Raw genomic sequence first — 19,524 nt, 5'->3', positions numbered from 1 at the left:
CTGGAAGACAGGATTAGAGTTATACCACATATTTCAATACATTCCTTTTTTCTTTTCAGTCTTGTTTTCTGCCCTTCTCTAGGTCGTTAGGTGGAGGGAATTAGAGTAGCAGCATGGATATTCACCTGCCAGAATCAACTGAACTGATTACACTGTTACATAATCATCACCAATCAATTTAGACCATTCTGGTCTGCCTGTGTAGTCTCACAAACAAAAGAAAAGTCTTTTTTGAGTTTCTAAAATGGATTTGATCACTTCAGAAACTGCAGATGAGGGGAGGGGAAGAGAGAGGGGAGGAGAATGATTACGAAGGAATGTGAATAGTCTGCTATTTTTAAACACAGAACTAAGTGGCTATTTGTAACTTTGACACAAGCAACAGATGGTTACTACCTTCAGGTTTGTAGTGAACGGAAAAAATTGGAAAGGAGAAACCTTTGTTTATAGGATAGTATTTTGCGAAAACAAAAAGGTACGGGTACAGCTTGATCCTGTATTTTTCTAAGTAGGAAACACTTACTTACAGAGTTAACCGCACATTAGATCTTTGATTTTAGATATTCAAAATTTTGTGGCATTTCCTGTAGCCTGTCCCCCACTTGAATTCTCTTTGGTGCTTACAAGATGGTCTGTTAAATTGCCCGACTTTCCAAAATGGGTGAGTAGTTCAGAGCCTCAGCATCTAGAAGGGTCTTTTTATCTGTGAGATTTAAAATCATGGTCGCATTTGCTAGCTTTCAGAGAATTTCAAATACTGGTTTATAATCCATTATCAATGTTAAATTAATTCTTTAAAAATGATCGACTCCTCTATATGTTAGTCACCAATGCTATAATGAACAGAATTCGCAATTCAAAATAGTGGACCAGGATCATTTGCCTACCTTTTGCGCTCAATTTTTATTGTTACAGGGCGAAAATAGGCCCAAATAAGTGTGTGATTGATGTAAGATATGACTGTTTGATTTAGTGGTGAGAAGGCAAAGATATGTTTGGAAACAGCCAGCGGAAATGAAGTAACTAAACCTTTTTTCCCCTCTTACAAGTGTCAGTAATAATACTGGAAGAATTGAAAGAATGAATTTGATGACTAGCCTCTCCCTTTTGATTTGAATTTGTTATAAGAAAAGGGTATGAAAAAGCAGTCTAGATTTTATATAGATCCCTAACATTTGAAAGACCTTAATTCATAGCCCTGTGGGAGAAACAATTATACTCTTTAAATTAAGATTCCCATCTATACTTTTGCCTTTTTTTGTTACCTTTCCTGATTTTTCTTCATCTTCTATACTTTTGCCTTTTTTTGTTATCTTTCCTGATTTTTCTTCATCTTCCCTGCACTAGTCCTATTAAATATTTAGTTTACTGAATAAACTCAATATCTGCCTTCCTATTCTAGCACTCAATTCACATGTAAGGGTTACTTTATATATGTTTTATCTTCCCAAGAGGCTTTAAGTTTCTTGACAATAGGCTCTTGTCATGTTGATTTCTTCATCTGCCACATGGTTTATACAATTATTTACAACACAGAAAATGCTTAATGAGTGTTTGTTGAAATAAAGTGATTATTGTAATGATATAGCATTTACTGAACAATTTATAGCAGGGCTTCAAAGTTAAACTGGAAATTCAAAACAACTGGTACTATATTTCATTTAACTATTCAATATCTTGGCAAATGAGAAATCCTATATTAATAGAATAATTTAAAATTTATGGCTATCATTCATTTGGCTGGATATTCAAGTGCATGTTTAATGATCCAATCTCTTAAAGTTACGACATTCCTATCAGACATACAAGATTACCTACTTTTACAGTCATCATTTTGATTTATCTTTTTTAACCTTTTTTATTTCTACTGTTTTCTTTTACAGAATGTATTTTAAGCGTTTAAAAATATTTTAATTTTTCTCTCCACTTGTGGAATAAAATGGTTTTAAATCACCTATCCCTTGAGACTGTGTTTGATTTCATAAATTTTCTGTCAATCTATTGTTCAGAAAAAGGACTATGGAATGGAAAATTCAGCACAGTCTGTGGACTCAAAACTCAATACATCAATCCACATGTTAATATATGTTCAGGACTATGTAAGGTTGAGACAATCAATTACAGAAACAATTATTATAGATCTCTAAATAAAACATAATATCAGGATAGGTTTCATCATGTTGAAAATAGTTTGCATTTCCAAATTCCATGCCTGATCTTGAAAAATACTACAGCAAATCTGGATCAGAGCAAATCAAATATACAGGCTTTTGAAGACGAATAGAACATTGTTTTACTTACTTAGAGGCCACTCGAAAGTATTTCTGGATAAAATAAAAGGCGACCCCAAGAGGCACAAGAGCAACCAGGAACACAGGAGTAGCATAAGAAATCATGCCGATGGCAGACAGGCAGAGCAGTGTTGAGCGAGTGAGAGATTCCAAAGTTGGAGGGATGTGCTATCAAGAAGGTAGTTTGAAAGGAAAATGTTTTCTATTAAATATTGGTTACAATTCAACAAAATATTTATTTTATATTAATATTTTATATTAAATTTTCATAGTTACAAAAGTAGTATATAAACATTTTTGTAGTAAGCAATTCTTCACTCATTCAATGTCACTCACTTCCCATAATTTATTTATCCATATATCTACCTATCTACTTATCATCAGTCAGTTATCTATCTACCTATTTATCTTGAGGATTCTAAATAAATGACACTATACTATAAATCTTATTTGTCCATGTGCTCATTTTATTTTACTGAACAAGACAGACTATAAATCTTCCCATGCCACTACATACAAATCGTTTTTCTTTTTAATGGCTTCACAATATTAAAAAACATATTTAGTTATTCTACTGTAAGATAAAGTAATTTTCTGTAATTGCTTGCTCATATCCTTTGCACATTTTTAATTGGATTATCTTCTTTATTAATTTTTAGATACTCTTTATATATTATGGATGTTTATCTTCTTTATATATGTTGTCAGTTTTTCTCTCAGTTAATCTATTATATTTTAAATTTGTCTTTGATGCTTTTAGCTCAACAGAAGTTTAGATTTTTATATGGTCATTCCTGTCGGCCTTTTCCATTATTGTTTCTGAGTTTTGTGCCTTACTTAAAAAAAACCTTTTGTACCCCCCAAATTCTAGAACTACTCTCCTACGATATATTTTGTAGTTTTATATTTTTGTATGGCCGTCTTATTTCCATATGTCTTTGCTTTGTATCATAAAGATAGCTAATTATCCTAACATCCTTTATTGAAAAAACAATCCTTTTCTTACTGAATTAGTAGTACCACATTTATCTTATGTCAAATCTCTATAATGCTGGTATTTTTGAATTTTCCATTTTGTTCTTTTGATCTACTTGTTTTCTGTGATCACCAGGTGTTTGAATTTTATAGTATTTTTTAGGTATTTGGTAGGAGAATTTTCTCTCTATATACAGGATTTTTATGATTTCCAGGATTATTGGATCTGTTCATGTTAGGTTCATTTCTATTTTTACAGTTTTGTTACAGATGAAATTTATTTTTTAGCTTTTTAATTGGTGTAAAGTTATTATTACTTTTATATCATATGTCTTATGCAGATACTCTGCAGAAATTTCTAATTGGTTCTTTATTATATTAATTTTTTTGAACCCTCTAGGTGGCAATCATATCATCTTCCAAATAATGACTGTCTCCTCTTTTCCCATATGTATTCTTTATGAGGAGTTTTAGGTACAGAGTGAACTGACATCAAAATTTTTCAGCATACTTTTTAGTCAGCAGAGTGCATCAAGCATTCTTTTTCTAAACTGAGGATGATGTAGGTGTTCCTAAGGCCACTCTGAAAAATTAGAAAAGGCAAGGGCTGCCTTTGATGGATTCTTTTCTCAATTATCCTAAAGAATCTGTTCTAGGAGTGATTCAATTTCAGAGGCTGAGGTCTTTAATTTCAGGACAAACTTCTAGAGGCCTAAGGATCTAAGATTAAACTGGGCATCATTATAATATTTCTAAAATATCATCCCACCTAAAACTTCTCTCATTCCAGAGCCAATCTAATAAAAGTGAAGGACATCTAAGTCTAGCATTCTATCCTTTACTTCCGGGAGACACTCTGCATCAATATTAAACTTTTAAGAACTTTACTTGAATGGAGATACAACATTAAACAAAATCATTCTTTTTTATTAAAAAAAATTAAAAGTTAGCTTATTCTTTGCTATTTCTTTTGATACATGCTGATTCTCTAAGCATTCTCTTGTACATGGATAAATTATTTCGAATTAAGTTTTTTCTTAAAGAATTTTTTCTAGAAATAATTTACGCGCATAATATTGATATAAATGCAAACAAGCTTTCATTTAAGTTTTAGAAATCCATTATTGTTAACAGGAATCATGGTTTATCTCAAAATGTTATTTAGCTTACACTGAGAAATTTATTTTTAAACTTAGAAGTTAGTCGGCACTTACTTGATCAATGATATTTGTATCAGCTGAAAAGCGGTTGAGAATCAGTCCCAGGGGTGTGGTATCAAAGAATCTAGGCAATAAACAGATTGGAATGTATGATAATACTAAACTATGTGGAACCTGACCACTATGAACGGACAATTTGGAGTCATGAAAATGAGAAGGTCCTTATTCATTTGCTCAAGGACTGAACAAGTTCTTTAAAATGTCATATTTCGCTTAAATTTAAAAATACGTATTTTCATGATTTTGTGTGTGAGAGTAAGAAATAACTACTTTTTTACCTTATTGGTCCAAGAATTATCTTATTGAGGAGATTGTGGTGAAGATTTTTGGCAGCTGTAAGACCCATCCATTCTACAGTGAGAGATGTAACGAGGCAGAGGAAAATACCTGCTCCACAAAGTATGCTAAATCCAGCCACATAGTAGGTCTAAGAAATAACCAACACAAAAAGCACATTTGGAATTATCATTTGAGTTTTTTCTCACTAGAACACTAAATATCAAAGTCAGGCAATATTGTCAGCTTCATTACCCTGCATCAATTTAAATAGTTGAAGGAAGGCAGATTTTGGAGACTTGGGGGCAGTAACCCTACCATAATGCTAAGGCTAAGTCCCCATTTGCTATCTTCACTCCCTTTCAAGGTTTGTATAAGGACAGATAAAGCTTAGAGTCTGTTTTCAGGTTTGAAATATTCTTGGCTCTCTATATTGTAGAGTTCATTCTTTCTATATATAATCTCAGGATGAATAGTTAATTCATGGTATAGGTAGTTAAAATCAAATACCGCAGAACAACAAAAGTTTCCATGTGTATATTATACACACATACACACACATGCACACATATATGTCATGTGTATATGAGTCCCTTGAATCCAAATTCAAATATTATTTTTAGATGTTTCTTATAACAAACTTTAAAAAATAAAGGTGAAAACAGATTCCATTTGGACAGTTTATTCTATTTTAGGTTCTGTTCTAAGTAGCTTACTGAGTCACTACAAAAGTCCTGACATTTGGGTTATTAGTATCTCACTAGATAAAAGGGTAGGTATCTCTGTTAATCTCAACATTTCCTGGATGATTTAAAAACAGAACCCACTGCACCTGATCAGCTTTTCCAGTATTGTTTATACTGTACTCCGATGTCCATGTGGCTAGCCAATAGTCTATAGCTACGATGACTGAATGCTTCAAAAGTTTAGAGAAAATCATCAGGAAGAGCAAAAAGAATCCTCCAGAAGTGAGGTACCGCCAACAGGTCTTCCATGGCATTTTAGTCCTGAGCCTCATTACAGTGGACATGTTGTCATCTTCATCTTCCTCCTCTTCTTCCTCTGCATTCGAAACACTTATTTAGGCTTCAGATGGGCAATAGGTAGATAGAATTTGTATTATCCCACAAAAAAGCATATAATAATTTCTCTCAAATTTATGAAAATACAAGTATTAGTCTTATGAAATTTAAATGCTTTTATCAGGGAAAATCTCATTAAAAAATAGGCAAAAATGAATAAATGAATGAATGAATGAATGAGTGAAAAAAATAATCATAAAATCCATGTCTGGATGACATAATTTGCTGATTTATTATACACTAAATTGACTACAAGTATAGACTAGAAGTTTACTAAGTTACTGAAAGAATGATGTTGCCAATAAAACCACATAAGCTGGCCTGAAAATATTTACATGTAAATCTCTAAATTGTTTGTCCATAGCCCAAGAGGGCAAAATCCATGCTATGTATGGCCCATTTTAGATGTGATCATGGCAGAGCATGGTCAAGTAGACACCTTCCAGTGGGTAAAGCCAGGAGCCACAGAGGACGGTTGGCAGAGAGTTCCTCTAAGATGCTTAAACCACCTGGAAACTCCAAGCTGGCAATATAGCTATCTTAAGAACATACTCCATTTGGCATCTGACCAGCAAAATTTGATCATTTCTATGGCCCAGCGACTATTGCGCATTTCCCATCCTTTCCTTTTCCAAAGGCATTTTCACTGCAGTTCTCCTGTATGTGCTCCACTGTATGTATATTGAGAAGATTGTGGGTAGAAAGGACAGACAACTTGTCTTTAGTTTATAGGTTATCAGATCACAGAAATCTAAATATGGATACAATGGAAAGAATGAACATCACCAAGGATTCTACTATTTGGGTTGGATGCAATAAATGAACAGGTCTCATAGAAGCTCTCTTTCAGTAAGGGTGGGTTCAATGTGTGAGAAAGAAAAGACCTGAAATTTGCATAACCAAAGAGGTAGACCGATAGCTGTCTCCCCAGTATCCATTTTCTGTTTCCATATTAATTGAAATTTCAACTTGCTTATGACTGCCTAGCTAAAGACAACATTCCTTTACTTGCTTAGTACCTAATCTGTCCACATGATGAAGTTGTCAATGGTATGTAATAGAAACCATATATGCAGCTTCTTTCATTCTTCTCTTCCTGGTGGCTTGAACTGACATACTGATAGGATCGGAAGCAGCAACCTAGTAGATAATATGTACTGTACTGGGCAATTTCATATACATTACCTCAATTTACTCTGTAAGGAAAGTACTTTTATCTTATTTCATACCTGAGAAAATGAATAAACACAGAAAGCCCAGGGCAGAGTCAACATCTCAATGGTATACTCACCACAGGAACACTGGAAAGTAGATGGTCATGACTCCACTTTCAGTGTCATTACAAATAACTGGTTTAGAATTCTAGAGGCCGATGTCATCACTTTGAAAGCATTTTTAAATCTAACAAATTAAAGTGCAAAATCTATCCATTCATTCATTCACTCAATAAGTATTTGTTGAAACACTGAATAGTTATCTAAAAAATAAAGTCGGTACATTTTGGTGTTCTTTGGCTTGCAATAACTTTCTGTTTCTTAACTGGCTTACAGAAATGCAGTCTTAACCAAAAACTGTGTAGGAAAAATGAAGTGTAGTCCATTTATTCTATGGACTTAAATGTGATTTATCTTACAAATTTCTCATAAATTAATGTAATTATTTCATCTCATTCCTCAAACATCCAGTAAATCTTTTTTCCCCTGTATACTTTATTGGATACAGAAAATTGAAACATAACAAATAGCTTTCTAATTATCTTATTCTTCATTACTATATTGCCATGAAAACCCCATGAGGACTTTATTGAATGATTCAAGTATATTTCAAAACACTATTATCTCCATATTTCCCATCTACTATTCATTTCTGAAGGACTGACATTTATCAATAAATTGATTTGGTCATTATACTAGACCTTTCCAGTTTATCTTATCAAGGTTCTAGATCTTTTTACAAACTACTGCCTTTTCCTGTCAGCTCTCTCTCACACACAGCACTGATATACTAAGACACACTATGGGAAACCCCTCGAGATGACTGTTGATTGATTTCATAGCCCTTTCTTTCACTCCTATTCTTTTCATTTCAGCCTTAGTTATGTGACTTAGTCCCTTTTCCCTTGCAAAGTGACTTGTTATTCCTCAGTGACACACTTACGCATCAATTGCAAAGGTAAAACCCTCATGTCCTACTACCCATTTGAATGTTTCAGATGTAAAAGATCTACCTTCATCTTCATCCTCCATCTGGGCTTTGGCCTCTCTCGAATACATGGCTCTTCGGAGAGTTTTCCTCTCTAAAGTTGTTTGGTCGGCTTCCATATCCTATGGCAAACATTGTGCTATCATTCAAGGAGCTCACAGCCACAGGAAGGTTTTGACTTACCACTCAGTGACCTACACATACCAACCATTAGTTACCTTGACCAATCTGGGCTCTCTGCTCTCTCCAGAGATCCATAACTCTTGTCCTAATCGAAGTTGTGGGGCAATGCCTGAGATCTGTAGGAAGTGCCTGAGAACTAAGAGGTGCAGAGAAGGAAGGAGCCCTGAAAAGTAGTAACAACATGATGGAGCTGACCCCAGGGTTGGGCAGACACCTCTCCTAGCCTGAAAGCATTTCCACCACTGACACTTGTTTTATTTCTATATCACTTTCAGATAGTCTCTGTAACTTCTCTAAAGATTTATTTATGGTAATAAATATCTTCCTTTAAAACACATGTAGTTCTAGACTGGTTAAAGCACTATCAGTAATCCGCTGTTACTATGAATTAATAAATCAGAATGAGTTTCTCTGGCATCTTACCAAGGTAGCTGCACAAAAGAAAGGTATTTCAATAGGAATTAAAAGAACATAAGTAATTTGGGAGCAAATGGGAAATGAAGGTACTTAGGTACCTAGTAGTTTAGGAAAAAGACCGAGGAGAAGGAAATATGCAGAAAGAGAAGGGAAAGGCACCAAAAACAAACTGCAGATTTTGAAGCATTGCTGTAAACTTGTCCTGTGCTCAAGAAAGGGAGACCATTTGTTTTCTCCATGACTCTGCTTCCAGCACCCCTACCCTGCTGGCTTCAGAACTGGAGTAGCATTGCGTTACATTGTGAGTTAAATCAGCTTCTGCAGGACATTCTGGGAAACTAACCATATCCCTGTTTCTGTGGGGAAATGCATTCTGAGTTCCAAACAACTGACCCACAAGCTTTTGGAATCTATGATAATTAGTGGGTTTCTTATATACGCTAGTACAAAAAAAAAAAAAAAATCTCAGTTTGTTACATCGATAAACCAATAGGCTTTTGAAGTGATCAGTCTCTAGGTAGTGATTTTGGTTTGGGGTTTATTTATTTATTTAGCCTCCTACAACATGAGTAATTTAGGAGACTTGCTATTCTAGAAGGCTCTATTGCTTCCAGATTCTTGGTTTAAAAAGAGCAAAAGTGAAAGTGTCTCCTGAGTAGAATTTTTTCTGAGACAATTTCACATCAGGTTTTAATTTCGACTAATGATATGAAAACCAACACTTGTACATGAGATTAGGTAAAACACAAAATTAAAGAGGACCTGATCTTTTGGGAATAGTATAATGAAATAAAATGAACCTGCACATTTTAAAATAGAAGACTTGGGTCCTATTCAACCTCCATTCCATGTGAACAAAAGATAAAACATCTCAAAGGCATTTTTAAAAAATCTTTAAAATCATTTTTCTTATATTAGGCTCACTACAGGTTAAATATTTTAAATTGTGTTTATATTTGAATTAAGTAAATATGAATTTAGTTTCATTTATCCAATAAATATTTATTGAATGCTTGTTATGGGTCAGGTCAAGTTGAGGTCTGGGGGCTGGGGGAAGAAATATCAAATGATGCCAGTTTATCTTGCTTAATAACATTATGAAGATAATGGTTGATGCCATTCAAGCTAGAATTTTTAATAATATTTAAATAAGCTAAAGGTTATCTCCTCCCTCTTATAGTTTTCATTGCTATCCTTTTAACATATTCCTTTCTGTTTACCTCTTAAACCTTAAACTGACAGTTCTGTCTAAAAGCCTTGCGACTAAATGTTTTACGGGTCCTTCAGTTTCACCTCCCTTCTCCGCTTTGTTGATCTGTTCCGGTTCTAAGCAAGCCTTTCGCAGCCTTAGCACTATTGCCATTTTGGGCCAGATAAGTCTTTGTTGTAGGGGCTGACCTGTGCTTTGTAGGGTGTTTAGCAGCATCCCTGTCTTCTAGTCACTGGATGGGAGTACCACCTGCCCCACCCACAATGTCATGGCAACTAAAAATGTCTCTAGATATTGCTAAATGTCTCCTAAAAGGTCAAATTGACCCTGGTTAAGAACCAGTGCTTTAGGCAAACATCCAATCCTGTCCTATAACAAATTAAACACAAAGCTATTTCCATAAACACTTCCCCAAGGTGTTCTAGTGGTCTTGTCCCCACACAGTTATATTCTCCCTGGCTTCTGGTGCCTGCCCTTCCCTACATGGCAGTACCCGCCCTCCATCCCCAGGCAAGGAATCTAGGCAGGTGTATGGTTCATTCTAGCCTCTACTGGACACTGTTCCACCTCAGAACTAGATTCACCCTGTCCACGCCCTAATTGCTCCACATCTCCCTCATAGCTCCAGCTGATTTAGAACCCTGTAATGTGGCTTTAATTATAGAGCTATGCTACCTCAAATGATCCTTTCATTTCTAAATACAACTTAATGAACTTTCTTTCTGGCTTGCTTAACATTATTACTATAAAATCAAGCCAACAGTGCTCTCGCACTCTCTCTGTCTCTCTCTCTCTCTCCCTCCTTCTCTCTCTCTTTCTCTGTTTCTGTCTCTGTCTCTGTCTCTGTCTCTGTCTCTCTGTCTGTCTCTCTGTCTCTCTCTCTCTTTCCATATTTTCTTTCCAAAGTAAACCTACTCCTTAAGCTTACATCATATTCTTTTCTTCCTGGCATCTAGATCACTGATAGAAATGTCATTTGGAGCTGTCCCCAGTAAGTTTAAAATTGAGCTTCTCACAGTATAATTCCTAAGTGGGCACTTGCTGATTGTACCTTGTATATATATATATATATATATTTTTTTTTACTAATGTCCTCTTTTCAATGGTTCTATGATTTGTCCTATTCCGCAAAGGATTTTTCTTTCTTAGGTAGTTTGCTTTTGATATTTTTGGCAAATCTACAGAAGACAGAGAAATCCCATGTTTGTCTAACTGTTTTGTCTTCCTCTCTCTATTAAAACATACTTTTGTTCTTTTACACAATAATACATTTAATTTATTGATATTATCAGAAATTTGCTGATATAAGATTTTATTTTATAATGCTCATTCCTGGGCCGGAAAACCGAATTCTGGACACTTCCTAGTCCCAACTCAAAAGAAAATAATTCAAAAATTCACTAATTCAATTTACAATTTTACTTCTCAACCACAAGTTGTTCTTCTTTCATTGTACTCAACCTAGTTTTCGATTCTGTTATTATCTCAATGTTATATTTATATCATACATAACATTATACTGTAATTACACTGGATACGGACCTGGGTTTAAGTCCAACCAGGACCACTTATTATATGTACTGTAACTTTGCCTCTCTGAGCTTTAATTTTTCATCTATAGAAGTGAAATAATACTTTCTTCACTTATTTCTCTCTCTCGCTCACTCGCTCGCTAATTTGGGGGGAATTAAATGAGACCATATAAAAGAGACTTTGTGGAACTTAAAAGCTGTAGAGTTGTAAAATTTTATTGTTATTTCTTTCTGATCATCTTTCTTTACTCCTAATCCTATCCCTTACATGCTCTACAACTTCACTCACAGCTCACAGCTGCTCCTTTTTTCAGAATTATCTTGCATTTTGTTTTGTTCATGACCTTCCATTTGTAGTTGGCAAATGAAAATATTCTCACATTACAGATAAGAAACATAAGATCTACATAAGGCAAAATAAGATAAAATAAGGATATGCTATGTATCTATAAGTAGTTTGTTTAATTTTTAAACACACAAATAATTGCAGTATGGTTCAAATTCAAATAAAAGCCTCTAAAAACCTAACTTCATCCAAAAGATACCATTAGAATTTTATAGTTTCACAGTAATGATATTTACTATATGTTAATGATATATAAACATACACTTACTTTGGATTTCAAAGGAGGATCATTATTTAATATTAAATATTAAATGTATTTCTTCCCAATGTTTTTAGTAATTATATAGTATATTTCTGACTCTTGTGAACTGGACTCTGAACTCTTCTAAACAATGAGCAGTTACCTTTTCTAATTCTTGATCTTGCCGATTCATAAGTGTTTTCCAATGTTCATAGAGCTCAACATCTTTTGTTTGAATGTCCTTCAAAGTCCCCTCTCTTAGTACACTTCCATCTTTCATGGCTATGATCTAAGGAAAGCACATATTAGCAGAATGGTGGCAAACATGCTTATCTGGTCAAATCAATTACCTTTATCTCATAAAGGGTCCTTATTTACCCTTATGACTATAATATAAAAATTAATAAAACATCTAAACTCTCACCCAGTCAGCATGTGTTAGATACTGTAATTTGTGAGTTACAAGAACCAGTGTCCTTTTGTCATCTTGGAGAAATTTCAAAATGCCTTCCTGCATTAAGTGATCACTCAAGTGAATGTCCAGGGCAGAGAATGGATCATCCTACAACCAGTAAAATGGAGAGAAGTTAAAAATTTTCTATACACTCCATGTAATTTAATTCCTTTAAAGAGTAGAAACACAAATACAAATAACAAAGGAAAAATTATCCTTCAAATCCAATTTATAAAAACAGACTACATATAACTTTACATTGTCAGAAAAAATTAAATTAAAAATCAAGCTTTTATTTTCTTTCACCTTAATTTTTTTTTTAAAAAAGTATATAACAATAACAACATTCAAAGCAGTTTGAATTCTTATGTATAAGATCTTTGAGTTCAAAATCTAACATTTCTTGATAACCTTTAACAACAGACTAAAACAAAGAACTAAACGATAATTGGAGTAGTTGAATTTTAGAATAAAATAGACTCTAGACCAAGATGGCAACATAAGAGGCTCCCAAATTTCCCTCCTCCCACTTATGCACCAAATATATAGCTACACATAGCAAAATTCCCTCTGAGAAAAATCCAGAAGCTAGTTAAGTGACTGCTATATATTAGGCAAATGAGAAAATATACATATCTAAATGGGTAGGAAAGGCTGAGATAAACCCCACATGGGCACAGCACCATACAATTGGGAGGAACCCTCAACTTCCAGCTTCTTCTCCCTAAGGAGTGAAGGATTGGGACCACATGTCTAGTACCTTGATTATTATGGCTGCTACCCGAGGGACAGGCCCCCAAATCACCTAGCTCTGAAAGCCAACAGGGCTTGCACCTATAACTCAAGTAGGACTATAGTAAACAAAGAAGCAGTTGTTAACAGCGACATGAGAATCTACTGTGGGTATTCCTACAAGGCTCAGCACAGAAGGAGCATGCAAAAGCATATATCTCCCAGTCTTTCCCTAAAAAGAGTTTTGACTGCATACTTTACAAGCTTACCTGAAGATCCAGCTTTTAATTAACATGAATGCAGGTGCTAACATAGACCCTTCTCAGAGTCTGAAAGAGCTATTGGGCATTACCCTTGCCTTCTCTCTGCAGCTCACGCCAACAAGAAAACAGTCACCAATATCTCCTTAGAAAGAGTTTCTTCACCCATCTGGTGCACCGACTTTTATGGCTGCCACCCAGGGAACGGGGCCCCAAATCACCTAGCTCTGATAAGCCAGTAGGCCTTGCATACAATAATCCAATGGGACTATAGCAAACAAATAAGCAATTTTTAAATAGTCACAGGAGCACATCCTTTCTCCCATGGCTATATACTCGGGCTCAGCTCAAAGAGAGCAGGCAAAAATGTCCATCTCCCAGTTTCTTCCTGGAGGGGGTTTGACTGATTACTTTTCCAGCTGCTACATGAGGGTCCACCTTTCAATTATCCTACATCTAGGTGCTGAGTATGATCCTCTCCTTTAGGATACTGATGGGTCTTAGCACCATCAATGACTTAGCACCACTGAGAACAAAAATGATACCTCGGACAATCACAAAGGTTTAAGAGGCAACCAGGAGCTTGGGGTGGGCTGACTGAAGAGGTTCTTCTCCTACAGGTGACCAGTCTGTCAAGATTGGGATGAGGTGGTTATTTTACACAACGTGCAGAAACCAATACAGACAGTGAAGGGGAATGAAGTAACAAGGAAATATGTTCCAAATAAAAGAACAAGATAAATCTCCATAAACCAATTTTGATGAAATAGAGATAAGTGATTTACCTGATGTAGATTTCAAAATAACAGTCATAAAGAAGCTCACTGAAGTCAGAAGGGCATGAACAAAGTGAGAATTTCAATAAAGAAACAAAAAATAAAAGAAGTATGAAACAGAAATCATAGAGCTAAATAATATAATAACTAAATTGAAAATTTTAATAGAGGACCTCAGTAGCAGACAAAATCAAGAAAAAAGGATTTCTATAAAATTCTGACTTTACATGTTATAAGATAGTCCATAATGAAAAGTCCATTATTTCTAAATTAAGAGACCCAAATTTTAGCCATAACTCTGCCACTCTCTGACACTGGGCAAATTTTCTAACTCAGTCACTTCATTTGTAAAATTTGGATAATCAAGAGACCTGTCAGAGAGCACATAGGATTATTGCAAAGATCAAATAAAATACTGTAAAAGTGTCTGTAAAGGATTTTAAAAGTGTTATTTTATAATTATTTTCTTGTAAATAAAGCTGTGGTGGATTAATACTTTGCTAATCCCTTCAAGGCATCAGATGGAGAGTTTACTAACTTCCAGCAATCTCTTAATAAGGGAGAATGTGGTGGTTAAGAACACAGGCTATGGAATCAGGCCATTTGGGTTTGCATTCTTGCTTTATTTTTACTATAGTGACCTTGGATAAATTATCTCCCAAATCCTCAGTATCCTCATCTGTAAATAGCAATAATAATAATAATAATAATAATAATAATAATAATAAGAAGAAGAAGAAGAAGAAGAAGAAGAAGAAGAAGAAGAAGAAGAAGCAGCAGCAGCAGCAGCAGCAGCAGCAGCAGCAGCAGCAGCAGCAGCAGCAGCAACAATGCCAAACCTAACAGCGTTATTGTGAGAATTAAGTGAACTAATGTGTACAAAGTATTTAGAATCATGCCTAGGTCATAGAAAGCCCTTAATAATGGTTGCTTTCATTTATATTCCATGGCTTCATTATGGGGCATCTTGGTGTTATAGTCAAATGTAACTCTCCATGCAACTTAATAAAAATCTCAGTTTGATGAATTGGGAATCCTTCCTCAATATTCAGTTTGTATATTAAGATTTGGGGGAGATACTTTTTTTAAAGAAAGCAAGACAATTTACCAAATGTCCAGTTCAATGAATGGCCAATTCTTCATTATCAAGAATATATTATTTATTTTTATGTACATATATATATAGCTCTCACTAATACATTCTTTCTTATTTTCAATTAATATGTTTAAGCAGTATACTCTTTGTATGGATATATTTTTAGAAATAACTTCTTAAAAATATATTCAATGATACACGGCATATTTTTAGATTTTATAACATACTTAATACCTCATTACAATGTTCTCTTTTGGCTTGGAATTGTGTAAAGGCTAATGGGATAAAGTTTAATCAGAGCAAAATGTAAAACCATTTTAGTAATTCTTTATACAAGTAAGTTCCTTTTTCTCTTTTGTTTCCTCTACCAGCATAGAAAATGGCACTGAGGATGTTCACTAAATATTGATAGATGGAAAGAAGGAAGGAATAAAGGAAAGGAGAGAGGAGAGAGGAGAAGAGGGAGAAACGGAAGGAGGGAGAAAGCCCAAAGGAATGGAAAGAAAAGGACAGCACAGGTAGTAATAGACAGTGATAATTTTTTTTGAAGAGGAAGACAGGCAGTCATGAGCCAAGGAATGTGGGCAGCCTCTAAAAGTTAGAAAAGGCAGGAAATGGATTCTCCCTTAGAGCCACTAAAAAGGAACACGGCCCTGCTGACCCTTCGATTTTATCCCAGTGAGATTTATGTTAGAATTCTAACCTACAGAACTGTAAGACAATAAATTTGTACTGTTTAAGCCACTAATTATGGCAATTTGTTATACCAGTGAAAGGAAATTTATACAATGACCTACAAGGAAATGTTGCCTTAAAGATAAGTAATCTGTCTTCACAGAGTTATCAAGAAGCTGTTAGTGATGATGCAAAAAACAATCCAACAATAAATGGCTAGGAATCCACAATAAGTTAACCTTATAACTTTTTTGAATTCCATGATTCCATAGTTGAAGCAGGTAAGGATCACTAAACTGAAGGCAGTAGAATAAACTCGGGTAGAATACCGTACCCAGAGGATTTTGGCTTTTAGGGTATTTTTTTTTTGTGGAAACCTTTGAGGATAAATATTAATTAGGAAGATTAACCTGAGTGAGTGATTTCTAGTATGTCCAAATTCTATTCCTATCCCAAATAATGGATCCAAATTTAGTGGGAAACTCCAAAACTAACCTACTTTTTGAAGAAGTTCTTGAGATCGGATGAAGTGAAAACTCTAAAGGAGGTCTGGAAACTAGATTTATAAATGGTTAATAACTGCACAGAAGAAAAAGACAAGGAAGGATTCATTTACATAGTCTTCTGGTCTCTAATATGCATTGTCTATTTGCAGGCTATTTTGTCTTCCTCTGCTAGACGAATCAAACTAGAGCAAATTCATAATCAGCATAATCATCTAATTTTATTCATGGATCCACAGACAGAACCAAGTTAATAACCCAGGATATACATAAGAATCAGCCATAGAGTTTAAAAAAAAAACCAAAACAACGGATTCTAGACTCTCACCTTACAGATTATGATTCGATTATGGTCCCAAGATTTCTATGGTTTTAGGAAGCTTCACAAACAAATTTTATCCACAGCCTGAGTTGCACACCACTGGAATGAAGTAGTGTGCTTACTTACCTCATGTCCGTCAAGAGTGTATTTTCCAGAACTTCTTTCTTTGCCAGCAAATATAAATGAGAAGACCTACACTCTTGTCCAGCACTATCCGCACTCTCCATTAATGATCCTCAAGGTTAAAAATCTCATATAGGAAACCATCTGGGCACCTCCGTCTCTTGGGTATCAATCTGGATCCCCCAGCTCTCAACCTTACATGTTGATCTGATTTATACTGTGAGGCTTTATTTCCTCTATATTCTCTATGAAAGCTAAACCAGCTTTCTTTTCCTTGAGTTGCTTGACTTGTCTTTCCTCTTGTTCAGAGGAAAAAAATGAAGTAGAAATAAAAGTAAGGCCTTATTCTTACCAAGAAGACAATGTTGGTATTTTGATAGAGAGCTCGTGCCACACAGATTCTTTGCCTCTGACCCCCACTCAGGTTAATGCCCTAGAAACGAAATATCCATATATCCATAAATATCCACTTTTTCCATTAGTAAATGGTCTGTTGGTACAAACTTTTCTAAAAAATCTTAAAATAATAGTAATTTACTAATTAAATTGTGAAAACATTGATAAGGTAAAATAAAAACTGTCTAGGGGTCAATACTTGACTTATATTAAGGTAATTTGGGGCTGAAACATTAATCCTCCTTTTACTCTAACAGAGAGCTCTGCTGTACAAAAGCATTAATAACCAAAACACTTGAGGAGTGCTGAAGACTTCAAGCAAAATTTCAAAATTTTTTCTAATTTTATGATGTCTTTCTGTAGTGTATTTAACATATACCTCTTTGACATGACAAGTTTTGTTCAACAGAACTATGTAGCAATATGCTTTTATAATTAAGTGCTAATTAGAATTTTTTTTTAAGTTAGTACATAGGACCATCATTCTTAGGACTGCAGTGAAACAGCATATAACAAAATGAATTCTACCTTCGGATAATTGCTATAAATAAAAGTTAAGTTCCTATGGCATCTCAATGTCATAACGAAATGACAGTGAAATGTTATTCCAGGACCTGCTGTATTGAGAACTTAGCACATGTCGAACTTGTGTAAATGGTTGTACATTCTTCATTTTTTAAAAATCCTATAGCAATTCCAATATGTAGGTACTGTTATCCTCATTTTATACATGTAGAAACTAAGACCCTGAGAAATTAAATTGATGCTCTTAAATACTATAAATACTAAGCAGCAATAAAGAATAGTCATTAAGAATACAGACTACAGAGTCAAACTAATTCCATTTGCACCAGAAACTCTGTGATAGGGCAAATTCCTTAACCTCTCTCAGCCTTCATTTTCTCAGATTCAATACACAGTTAACAATAACACCCAGGTAACAGATTTGTTGTGAAATGTAGATAATACATATAGAACCTTCTGCCCAACGCTTGACACCTATAAGAGATACATATTTTAGCCATCACTGTTATAAAGATTACATACAGGTATAAATATTTTTCAGCTGGTCAGAATAGTATAACCTCAATGAAAAACATGTTTATACAAAGAAAAAAAAAGAACAATTTAACAAGAATAAATCGATGTTGACAAGAGTGGAAGAAGATGTCGGAAGCAATCTCAGTTTCCAAATTAATTCAAAGTAAACTCTAAGTAAGTAAAAATACTTCTGATCAAAGGCAGGAACTGCTTTATTTTCCTTGAGAACTCTCGAGTGGGTAACACAACATTAAATATATGGTGGCTACTCAACAAACACTTAAGGGAGAGGGCCATCAAAGAGCTCCTGTGTTCTCACTGCTAGAACTCGTCATTAGGTCAAATCCTAAACACTCAGATTTGATTATGTTCCAAGAAAGATTAAAGACAACCAGAAGGTTTTTCTAGGTTTTTGTTCGTCATTTAGTTAAACTATACATAGCTCACCCGCTCTCCAATTTCGGTTTGGTCTCCAAATGGCAGTAAGTCAATATCTGGCTGAAGAGAACAGGCATCTGTGACAGCTTTGTACCTTTAGGAGAAATTATTTTGAATTTTTAGAACACTATTAATATACTGCCCATAAATTAAGTCCCAGATTCAGTATCTTGGAAGCTGAAATACAACATCTATTGAACAATATTTATTGAACAATTTTATATATTAGCCTCTACACTAGGTTTGTAGAAAAAGATAAATAGGTATTAGTTCCCATGATTACAAAACTAGTGATTGGAACACAAGACTGATATAGAAACATATAATAAAAATGTACCTTGTTAGGTGCTCTAGCAGAGGGAGGTAAAAAGTGCTCCTAGAATACATAGGAAGAAATGACTGACCACTCTGAGAAGATGGTAACGTCTTTGTAGAGGAAGCAATGTATAAATCGTATCCAGAAAGATGAGTCATAATTAGCCAGGAAGAAAATGAGGGAAAGGAAGCTTTAAAAATTGCACAAAAGTGAAAGAGTTCACGGTGCCTACGAGGGACAACAGGAAGTTCACCAGGACGAAGGCACAGGTCATGGGTGGGTGTCTGTGTGTACTGTCATGCGTGCTGAAGCAGGGAGAAATGGAAGAGGATGAGGACTGACAGTACTCGACTTGCTCTAAGGCTGGGACTGTAAATCGGATGGACTGATAGTTTAGGGAAGCATAGAGATTGAAAG

General features: G+C 34.8%; 1 protein-coding gene across 1 annotated transcript in view; it reads right to left on the bottom strand.

The window, feature by feature from the left end:
• Positions 1-19,524, bottom strand: part of ABCC9 (ATP binding cassette subfamily C member 9) — a 120,603-nt gene that overhangs the window by 31,380 nt on the left and 69,699 nt on the right. The window contains 8 exon segments of the mRNA XM_011381579.2: positions 2,302-2,459; positions 4,481-4,550; positions 4,765-4,913; positions 5,595-5,824; positions 8,072-8,168; positions 12,139-12,264; positions 12,400-12,537; positions 17,269-17,349. Coding sequence (XP_011379881.1) covers positions 2,302-2,459; positions 4,481-4,550; positions 4,765-4,913; positions 5,595-5,824; positions 8,072-8,168; positions 12,139-12,264; positions 12,400-12,537; positions 17,269-17,349 — 1,049 coding nt within the window.

The sequence above is a fragment of the Pteropus vampyrus genome, unplaced genomic scaffold, assembly GCF_000151845.1.
Source record: "Pteropus vampyrus isolate Shadow unplaced genomic scaffold, Pvam_2.0 Scaffold444, whole genome shotgun sequence".
NCBI classification, from domain to species: domain Eukaryota; kingdom Metazoa; phylum Chordata; class Mammalia; order Chiroptera; family Pteropodidae; genus Pteropus; species Pteropus vampyrus.
The sequence above is the reverse complement of the archived record's forward strand: the minus strand, read 5'-3'. Positions and strand labels throughout refer to the sequence as shown.